Below are 11406 nucleotides of genomic sequence, written 5' to 3'. Positions count from 1 at the left end.
CTGCTGATTTTCTAAGTGCCTGGTTTTTTGCTATCTTGCTTGTCCATCACACCTGCTTTGTCTGTTTGCCTTCAGTGTTTTGCATTTATATATTCCCACACTAAGGATCTGCTCTCCTCTTCCCTAGCCAGCTACATTTTAGTGTAATAAACTGCAAGATAAAGTTCTATGAGAAATAAATCTGGTGCTATCCCTGCTTGTTCCACTTTGCAGTTCTGAGTTTGCTGAATGCAACGCAGATTTCTTCTTTTGAAAGAAAGTAGTAGCCAAGTACCTTAACAAACTTGAATCCATTTGGGGAAGTTGTAGGAAACTCTAATATTAGAGCTGCCATTTAATTCTCAAGGCAATAAAAAGGACCAAGAGGCCAAGTCGCCTCTGAACGTCTTTCATGTCGGTTTGTTACACAGTGTGATCTTGTTTTACAAGTGCTCTGTTTACAAGAATGTTAGGGGGGGCGAGGAGGGGAGGAATGTCCATTTAAGTCCCACAGTCACATAGGGCTACTTTTGTAAAGGTCTGATCCAGTCCTACCAGCTGCTTGCCCACAAAACTTTGCAATTGTGGAGGCTAATTAAGATTCTTCAGAGGAGCTCTCCTCTCCCCGGAGGTTGCAGGCAGCCTCATTAGACATGCTGTACCTCCCCCTTCACCCAGCAGAATGCCCCACTGTGCTTGGTTTACATTATGGCTTATGAATTAACCAATTGATTCTGAAAATATCATTACTTTGGGGCTAAATAAACCTGTTCCCTTATAAGGGGAAAAAGTCAGGGCTCCAGATAGGAATAAACCGATACCATATGACCTACAAACTCTCTTCTCTCACATTGCGAGTGGAGGATTCACTTGCCAGGATCCAATAGGTTCAGTACGAAGGAAATTTATCATGGCTTTTTGTGACGATGCGGGGGGGGGAAAGTCTGGGCCTGGGCACTAAGCATGACCTACCCACTTGCATGCAGTAAGCTTTTTTTACATGCAACTCTGAATTAAAAAAAAAATAGTTTACATGAAACGACTGTATATTTGTTTTCTCTTTTTTGTGTCCACTTCTCTGTCCAACTTTAAAGTGAAGAAAGCCGTAACTGGTACAGATCAAGCACATCTGAGAGTTGCTTGGTATTAACGCTGTATGACTGAACTATACAGCTGAACACAGCTCTAGCGCTGGAACAAAATTTCAACTGGTACCAACACATAATGCTCGACGTCCAGTATCTTTGAGTGGTTATGACTCAAAGTTTATATTCAGTCTTTAAATTTGTTTTTAAACCAAACCCAAATCTGATTTAAAGCCCAAACTGAGGAATATATAAATTTAATCATGTTTCATTTCATCTAATACAAATATCTTTCCCCTGCTATGTTTCTGAAAACTCTGTTTTTCATTTTTTAAAAGAAAGCTAACTGCAGGAACAAGACAAGGTATTTAAAGTAGCAGAGAAACCCAACGTGCTGACATATAGAGTTTCAAGTTGGTCACGATAAGCTTACCGTGAGCTTGGACAGCCTCCTCTTCCTGAATGTTTTGAGTGTTTAGCTATACCTCTTTCAGTTAAAAAGATTACTCTCCCCTCCCCAAACTGAGAACATTAAAACGTATGACAACTTCACTGCACAAAACCGTACTATATTTTGTAATAACAAAATGCTTTATTTTGGGGGAATACAAGGAAATGTGACATCCTCATTATCAAATTGTTTTTAAAAGGCATTCTTTCTTTCAAAAATGTAACACTCGTATAGAAAAAGTGACCTGTGGATCGGCCCTCTCATTTAGCAGTGGGAATTCTTTTTTATTTTACAGCTGAAGCTGGGATTTGAATAATCTACAGCAACAGATTTCAATTTTGTTGATGTTTTCTAGTAGCATGGGGCTCACCTGCCACTCAGCGCTGCTCCAGATTGACAGCCTAGCAGGAAGCTGACAACACAACGCTGAGATGGAGCTATTGCAATTCTCACCCAGGTCGCTTTGCAACAAACCACAAGACTTCACCATTACCACAAGAAGACAGTGAGAAAGCCACAAGGTAACTCATCTTCTCTTTTATCTCCAAAGACTTCTCATGCAAGCCCTCATGAAGTTCTCGTACCATTCATCCGATTACACCTCAGCACCTCACCACACATCCCCTCTGCTGTAGGCCAGAACTGTGTTGCAAAAGGGATACAACAGATCAAAGGCAAAATACAATTATTTCCCCAATGCATCTGCTTTCTGTACAGTACATTCCAAGTAAGCTGGGATATATTTCAAAGACCAAAAATTTATATTCATAAATTACTGCTGCCCTCTCTGAACTTTTTATGTTAGAATTTAAGTTGTTAAAGAAAGGGACTGGAAAGTTCCTAAAATTGTCAGGTTATAACGTAAGCATTTGCCCTTTAATCCAGCATGACAACTTGTTACCACAAGTAGTATCCATGCTAAGTGGTGAGATGCATCGGTCTTATTGTTTAAAGGGGGTTCATGTTGTCTGAAGTGGGAATAGCAAACTCTAAAAGAACTAGCAGTTTTCTTTATTCAGGTTAGACATAACAAATATGTCAGATACAGCAGTTAGTCTAGAAAAATACATTTAAAAAAATCTCCAGCAGACCATGCTCCCTGTAACAAAATCTTTCAAAACCAATTTTACAAATTATTCTACATTAATGTAAAAAGAAAATCTTAAAATTTAGCTTCATGGATTCCATCAAACATCTATCTATCAAAACACGAGTTTCACTATTTGTAGATGTTAGAATTTGTAATACATTTTTCTAATGTATCCTGTACATATTAAATATCCTAAAAGGCTCCTCTTGTAGTGCATTAACAATTTAGCAAGCACACTCAGTATTTCTCCAGTACCATTTGCATTACAGTTATTTGCCCGCAAATGTAATTAACATCTAAAAGTGCACACAGTTAGGTCCCCCCCTCCCTCCCCATAACCTGTTTCCCTGCGGAACCCAGACATCCACTGGAAACAATATGCTACTGTAGTTAATCTACTCACGATTAGAAATGTGTGACTAAAGTGTTCTTAAACTATACAGGAACTGAATTATATACAAGAATCAAAAGGACAGCCTGTATTTACATCAAGAAACTTCCACTACCACAGCATTATACCAAGAACTCAGTACAGTGTTACAGTTGGTATTTACTTAGGATTTTAGCTTTAAATCAGTATAACACAAAACTTAGCTCAGGAAATACCCTGAAAAAATGAACATGTTTATTAAATATGACTTCTATTATGTCACAAGACAAATATCCATTGCTGGATATTCTTACAAGTTCAGTGTTTGGAATAGTGTGCTGTTCTATAAAGCAACTAAAAAGTTCCAGAAAGGTTGCTGAGGGGAAAAAAAAGGAAAGAAAGGAAAGAAGAAGAAAAAAAAAAAAAGAAAAAAAGATAGCAGATATCAAGTGAGGAATTAGATTTGAATAACTAAACCAAACTGTTAGCACAAGTTTAAGACAGTCACTGCATGCAGAAACCCCTTGGAAAAGTGTCATACAGATTTGAGTATGTTGTAATACACAAGCTTAAGATGTAACTTCACTGAATTTTTCCATACCAGTTGGTAGGACTTTTCCCTATCAAGTGGAAGGATTTTAAGATTAAATTCCAGATTATCCAGTTTGAGGTTAACAGCTTTACTCTCCAAGAAATCCAGTGTATGAACCTATATTACATTTTTCCAATGCTACTTTAAAAAAGGCAAACTATAAACTTTTCAATTCGCTTTTTACATTTAACTTTTCAAAGAAACCCAAAATATTGTCTTTAATTCGCATTGAAGTGGTCAAACATTTCTCCTGTTTCTCCCCTCCCCAAAAGTGCAAAAAACAAGTTGCTGCTTGGTCCACAAACATAATACATCATGTACAGTGAGATATTTTCCTTCTGATGGAGTGCTGCTGCCAACCCATCACTTTCAATTTCTATTCCAAGAAAAATGTCAGCGTCCAAAGATGGAATTCAATTCCAGTAGAATTAATTCTACAATCTGATTCTGGTAGACGGTGTGGACTGCTATATTACCAGTCTCTTTCTCTGGCTTTAATAAGGTTGGACCAAAAACTATTGCTACGCTTTGATAGGTCATTCGGTTCTTTTCTCCATTTTCTACAACTCTGAAAAAGAGAAAAAAAAAATACACGAGATGAGACTTATCAGTGTTAGAGTAATAGGATGACAGGAAAAAGACACAGTCCAAAGCAAATTACTATTCACAGTATTTATTTAATGAGTAGTCTTGTTATTAGAACACAGAGCTGCTGCAATTCCCCTTCCTATGGAAAACTTTTATTTTGAAATGCTATTCCTGATCCTCTCACAATCCCTTGAACATAAGGACTTGGCACTAAACATCACAACTACGACACATACTGTCTAAAGTCTGTTTGGTGCTCTGCAAACTTGTATAAATACAGCCTGACAGATTGTCTTCATCAAGTCCAATATAGGCAAGAAAAACGCAGTGGGAACAGTCACTTAGTACTTTTAATTGCATTATTTAGCTTTAAGGGAGGATCGGCAATACAAAGCCTTTCCTTCTATCTGCTACTTACCTCTTCAGGTGTCTAAAGAGTACCTGCATAGTATCCTGATTTGGTTTTGGCAATTGTTTGATTAAATCTTTAACAGCATGGACACGCTGCCTTGGTTCTTGTTCTGCAAGAGGATGAGGTGCAGAAACAAAAATTCAGTATTTTTGTTTAAAACTTTAGCATAAAATGTAACAGACGGAATAAAAGCAACATTTTGCAGTGCTAATAGGAGATAAAACACTGCCACCTCCTGTCCGGACCGCGCGTTACTGACAGGCACTTGCAGGTACGCGTTACAGACATTCATAACCAAAACATCCTTTTTACTGACCAAAATACTGAAATTAATACTACATTTGGAGCAGAACTTATACAAAAAGCACATATATGTTTTCCAGACTTACTAATTGCATTGACAAAGTCGTTGAAGTGATTATAAGTAAACAGCGGCTCTGGCAATTCTCTGAAAAACATCTTTAGAGCTCCTGTGATGACATGTATATCTTCCCATTTACTGTCATTCAAGTCTAGTTTCTCATCTGAGAGAGAAAAATGCATAATTAATGTTAATAATTTAACTATAAAAGGTTGCTTGTTTGGTTTTTTTAAATAAACTTAACAGCTCTTCTGTACTTAAAGCAGTGAAGACTCTTGCTTCACTTCAACCCATTCTCTGCCGGGATACAGAGCTGCAGCAGTGTAAAAGGGATACAAAAACTCAACCACTGCAGAGAGAGATGGCCAAACTCTGCCTACTGCACTACATGCAGCTCCCCTACACCAAGGGCATTTTCCAGAGGGGACTAGGAGCTGCTGACATAACACAAAAAAATTTACTGTCAGATGCTGTCCATCAGGAAATGAGAGTTCAGATTGCAGATGGGCTACTGTCCTCTTCCTAGTTGCAAGCAGCCTATTGAGTCCCACTGAACAAAACACTAAGATACAGCCACATGAAAGGGTTTTATACATAATATGGTGAAGAGGAGCTAAGCACCCCCATACTAAAAGGCAGTAGCAAATCTCTCTAAAAAGCATTAACTTACAACTTTAACACTAGTGGAAGTTTAATATGCTTACTGGTTTTCCATAAGGTATGAAGTTGTTTTCTTTGCAATAATTCCCCCCCTCAAATTCTATTACTGTCTATCTTTAGAGTTATGTTCTAGCAATACCTCTACGCTGCACATAAGAGCAGACCTCCAGGATGCTAGGGTTTTCAAGTAATGTATATTACACACTAAATTCTGCAATTTTGAAGTAATTTTACTTTGAAGATGACAATAATTTCTCATGAGAGACTGCAGTTATACATTAAGACAATTTTTTTCCTGAGCTTTCTATGAATTTCAACGATCTGAAAATGTACACAATTGTAATATAGTTGAAGGAAGCTTACCATGATTGACTGCAAATCTTAGCTTCTGTATCACTGCAAGATTGCCACTAACTCGGTATAAGCCATCAATATCTAATCCTAGAAAACAAAGGGATAAATTAATTTTAATACCGTACACATGTATGAATCCTGAAATCATTAGGCTGCTTCTCTATAGGTCTACTCAGCAGAATTTAAAAAAGAAACCCACCTTGTAACAAAGAACACTTGGTTCAACAAAAAAACAAACAAAAAAGAAGTTAAACTAGCTTTTTTGATGGGCAGGGCGTATCAGAGGAGGTTTAGTTTGCTGACACAGGTTTGGTAGTGTCAAGTTCAGAGTAATCTCTACAACTTCCTGAACAGTAGAACAGTAGTAGTGGGGCAACAGCTCTAAGTTTCCCCACTGAGACTAGGTGTCTCGTTTAAGATGCTCTTGGTGGGTGGGCAGGGAGTATATGGGAGTCCAACATGCAAGAACCAAGTTATTTTGTGGATGTTCAATTTTTTTAATGTATGGTTAAGAAAAATCAAATCAAGTCATGCATAGAGAGCATCTCAAAGTTGTCAAGTGACCAGGTTGGCATGGAGAAGGAATGATATGCATGCACACTCACCACTACAACAGCCTACAAAACTAAACTGGGTAGGCCTTGCCTTTACAGTATTACACACTCAACCAGAAAAGAAGAAAACTGTGTCTCTGTGGTTGCTACTGCAGTTACTCAGAAGTGATTAGGAGGTAAAGAATTTAATTGAAACGCCACTTGAATGCAGCATGTGAGTCAGTGCCACTGAGAGGGTGAGTGTTGCCAGAATACCTGCAAGTCCCTGTAGCTCCTCAAGGAGTTGTTTGATGCAACACAGCACAGTTACCAGCACCATCTGACATATCCCTTTTCCCCATAATCCACTAGTCATTCCTTTACAGAAAGAACTGATTTGAAGTGTATTGGCAGTAGGAAGAAGAGTTGGAGAAGTGGGGGAAAAAAGCTGTTCATTTCTGTCAGCTTCCCCTCAGGTATTTAAAAAAGGAAAACTTCACCACTATCTTCACTGCAGTCCTGTCTTTAAAATAAACAAGAAAAAAAAAAAAAAAGAACAAAGCAAAATAACCCCTTTCTCACAAACTGCAGATCACAAACGGAATAAAGCCTGTTGTTACAAGCAAGGTGGCTGTTTGTCAAACTGGAGTAAGGCAATGAAAACAGTTATTTTTCCCCTCCCAGGCCATAAGATAGCAGCATTGAGGAAAAGGACTACAGGCTACCACAAAATCCTAAATAAAGTTCCCATGAAAGGATGCCTTAAAATTCACATGTAGTATTCCCCTGTAACACTTACCCTGATTCTCAAGAGAATGTTCTCAGATTAACAAACTGGTATATATCTGAATGATGATTATGGAGATTCCATAATCCCCTTTCAGTCATCTTTTCCAAGAGACAGAGCAGTGACAATGGCAAGAAACAAGCAAGAAAACTAGCACAGACTACAGCCAAGTCAGGAGTCACAACCAACATTTTCAACAAAAATGTGAAGATGTCTTTTGCATCAGACAACCCAGAATGTCACATGTAGCTTTCAAACATATAATTTTCTCAGTTGGCTAGGACAGACTTATTTTCAATGAAAGCAAACAAAAATTGCATCAATATGTGGACACTGATAATCTCCAGAATTGCACAAAACTTCACATAGCAATCAGTGTAACTGGCTGAGGGGCATCAAACCAATAGACTTGTCTTCTAGCAGTCAATACATACATGGAGCAGGAACACAGCTTTTTCATAGAAGCTTGTTTCAAGAAATTTTTAATACAAATGATTGTTAGCATCCTTAAACCTTCCAAAAATGAATGGCTGTATTTTGACAGTCTCTCTCTTTTCATGTAAAAAAAGCAAACCAAACCAAAAACACAACCACAAACCCTTGACGGGCTGAGCTTCTTGTAATCCCTCTTTCCTTAGAGCCTTGCTGCCAGCAGGCTGTCCTGCCTTCCCCTCAGCTTGAAATACACTGAAGCAGATCAATTGCTCAGATGTAAGATTTCCTCCTATCTCCCCATTTTGGATCCCACCTACCTCCCCACTCTTGAAAACTCATTGCTAACTACAGATACAAGTTTCAGATTATTTTCCCCAAATAAATCCACAGCATTTTAAGGATTAAAATGTTCAGAATTGGATAGTGGGGTGAGCAAGAGAGATTCGGAAACAAAAAACTTCAACCATACCATGTTCCTCAACATGCTCAATGCACAGCTTCACGAACTTTGGCACCGTGCTGTTTTCTCTTTGACACAAGCTGGTGAGATTGGAACCAAACACTTGATCTGGAACCAAGTAAAGAGACTGATTTACAGTGGAACAGGACTCAAGTGACAGAACTAGTTCAGGTTAAAAAAAACCTCTACAAAGGGCAAAGACTACTGGATACAATTGTCGCAGTATTACAGTGAAAAGAGGGAAATTTTGAAAAGAGCTCTCCGTAGCTCCCAGCACAAAAGAACATCAGCAGTTACACAAACGTGAGTCTCTGAGTAAGGAACTTTTGCTACTGAAATAATTTTAATCCATCAGGAGATACTTGTAAGAGTCATATAGTCATTACTGTAATGAGAAATTTAATGGATCCAAATGTCCTGTTACACTCCATTCCTGTTCTGAGTTCAAAATACATTTACTGTAATCTTTGTTACAAATCTGGACGGAGATAATAAACTTTAACTAAAGTGAAAGCTTTTGACATTGCTTGGGGAAAAACGCTGTAAAATTTCATCTTTCATTGCAACTACTGTTTAATCCAGCATTACATATTAATTTACTTTAATGTAGAGTCTTTAACTTCCAACATTTTTAAGTTCCGACATGGATTTGCAAATGACAGACCTTTACATCACAGAGCTCTGAACAGATGCCGGTATGACTATGCATAGGCAATGTGGCTGCAAGGTTCACACCTAAATACAGATATTTATGGGCAAAGGTAATTTTGAGTCTTGTTTTCAAAACTACACAATGCAGAGGGAGCATTTTCTATTATAAACTGGAGCAAAAATTACAATCAGCTTGGACAGAGAACAGATTCTTGCAATGTCTCAGTGTATTTCAGCAACATGTTAACTCCTCTTGTTCAGATTATGTTATCACCAAAATCTCTCTCAGACTCATTTCTATGGTTTTCATCAAAGATGCCCAGATAATAGATGGCCTTTCGTGTTCAGATGCATGAGACAAATGAAAAGCTTACACTCTTAAAGGGAAGAAAGTTTTGGGGGTTTTGTGTTTTGTTGGCGGGGGGGGGGGGGGGTTTTTTTGGCCTTTTTTTTTTTTGTTTAAATCTGTTAAATAAGGTATGTAAGTGGCCATCTCCGTGGTATCCATTGGATCTCACTTCAGTTTTTGCAAGAGAGAAACTGCTCTTGCGTTTGCATCATGCATAGCATCTAGCTCATTTTTCATGTTCAGTAATTTAAGTAGATTCATTAACAACACTTGCATCTAACTACTGCTTTGGGAAATCCAAACAGCACACCAAACCAATTATACAGTATAAAAACTGGCATATAATGGTACGATTAGCTGTATGCGTATAAGGCCGGTGACCCAAAACACCTCAGTCCTGTTGCTGCTACTCACGCAGCCAGCTGTGTAAGCAGAATCAGTAGCAAAGGATTGAAAAAGCCCACGCAGTGGAAAGCCAAGCTAGCATGCAGGTGTAGCAGGTAAAGCAGTGCAGATTAGGTAGCACAAGAAAATATCAGCACGTAACAAACTGATTGGCTACAATTGTCTCTCTCCGACTTTCATAATTCCCACATATGCAGGAATCACATTGTTAACTTTCATCTTAAAGTAACTTTTGTAATTTTGTTTTTCAATGTAACAAAACTTTAGCACAGTTACTTCTCCACTTAGTGCATGCTGTTTCAAGCGGGGTTTTTTTCCTAGAACTTTTCATTATTTTTTCTGCTGATACTGGGTTTGCCAAGTTTTCTGTTTACTAGGCTTGTTGTGTAGCAGCCACAAAAGCACACTGGGCTTCTAAATAAAGGCTTCTGTATTTTTCATTCATACGGTAAATGTAAAATGTACAGTGCAGATCCAACTTTTAAAATTTACACCATGCTTTTAAATAAAAACAAACTCTTCATTCCTTAACGTCTTTATTAAAAATCCAATCATCAGCATGCATGTGTACAAATTAAACTTGGCTTGGCGTTCGCTGTTGCTAATGTCAGAAGTTACGTCACTGAGCCATGACATGAATACTAAGCTGTAAAGCAGAGCAAAATGTCAAAGTCTGTTTGGGATAAGGAGGCATTATTCCCAAAAAATCCATAATTTACAGTTAAATTATATTTGCAGATACACAAATATATAAAATGCCACATGCAACAGAAGCACACCTGTTAAAGTATGTAGTTAGGCAAATCACAGTAAGATTTGGTCTGATATTTGTCTACCCATATGCTATTTTGACCTAGTAGAGCACCACTTACAAGTCCTGCTAAAGCATACAAATAAATAGATGAAGTTTTACAGTGAGTACCAAGTCAGTAATTTACGCAAATACATTAACTTAAACCTGTGCAAATACTGTTCTCTCAGTTTCTACAAGTGTGACAAATGGAAATCAATTCTTTCATAAGTTTGATTCAAGAGTATCTATAAGACTCATTGTTTGTGAAGCAATTAAAAAAATGCATACATTCAGAAAATGTTAGGGAAAAAACATGTTTAAGTTAATATTCCTTTAGCCTCACCCTAGTTTGCCTAAATATTTCATTTCTTACAAGATGGCACATGATTGTCTGGTTCCACTCAGACTAAAACACACTTGTGAAACAGATGAGCACATGCATTCAGCTTTGTACCCTTGTACGCACAAATGATTATCAGCTATCTCAAGATTCCAGCTCAGAACAGCAGACCAAATGGACTCTCTAGCTGAAAAGCCCTCCAAGTCCAAACAGGCTCCTGGGCCCCGAATTTTCATGGCAGTTTTGCCAGTAATGAGCTGAGGGAGAGGACATCCTCCGTAAAGTTTAGTGGTTAGTAGCAGTGCTCAGAAGAATGACAATCAATCACCAGTTCCATTATACATCCAAGACTTTTGTTAAGCCAGCTATATACATGTGTTTTAAAACTCGACCATTTTAACCCCATTTTACACATGAACTATTAAATTCAGCTTTTCAAATTATCTCCTGTGTTAATAAGGTACATTTACCCTTAATGTAGCCTTTTTCACGGACAGCTTGTAATGTAGGGCGCCGCGTAAGAAACTTCTTGAGCTTCGTTTTGGTCTTTTTCTGATCTGTGGAATCTATATTGCTAGGTGTTTTCACTGCTGAAAAGAGAAATGCATTTAGCATGAACACCCGTAGAACCAACTCTGCATTTATCTGCCAAGGAACCAACATTAAAGAAAAATTAAGCTCAAAAATACATTAAAAAAACCTATTCAAATC

General features: G+C 37.9%; 1 protein-coding gene across 1 annotated transcript in view; it reads right to left on the bottom strand.

Annotated features, from left to right (window-relative positions):
- Positions 1-3677: 3677 nt before the first annotated feature.
- LOC104169624 (rho GTPase-activating protein 12-like) overlaps positions 3678-11406 on the bottom strand; it is a gene marked incomplete at its 5' end in the record, with an annotated part of 47080 nt that continues 39351 nt past the window's right edge. Inside the window, 6 exons of the mRNA XM_009710598.1 lie at positions 3678-4135; positions 4574-4676; positions 4957-5091; positions 5952-6029; positions 8167-8265; positions 11166-11285. Coding sequence (XP_009708900.1) covers positions 3961-4135; positions 4574-4676; positions 4957-5091; positions 5952-6029; positions 8167-8265; positions 11166-11285 — 710 coding nt within the window. The remainder of the gene's footprint in view (positions 4136-4573; positions 4677-4956; positions 5092-5951; positions 6030-8166; positions 8266-11165; positions 11286-11406) is intronic.

Source organism: Cariama cristata, unplaced genomic scaffold, assembly GCF_000690535.1.
Source record: "Cariama cristata isolate BGI_N322 unplaced genomic scaffold, ASM69053v1 scaffold43651, whole genome shotgun sequence".
Lineage (NCBI taxonomy): Eukaryota > Metazoa > Chordata > Aves > Cariamiformes > Cariamidae > Cariama > Cariama cristata.
The sequence above is the reverse complement of the archived record's forward strand: the minus strand, read 5'-3'. Positions and strand labels throughout refer to the sequence as shown.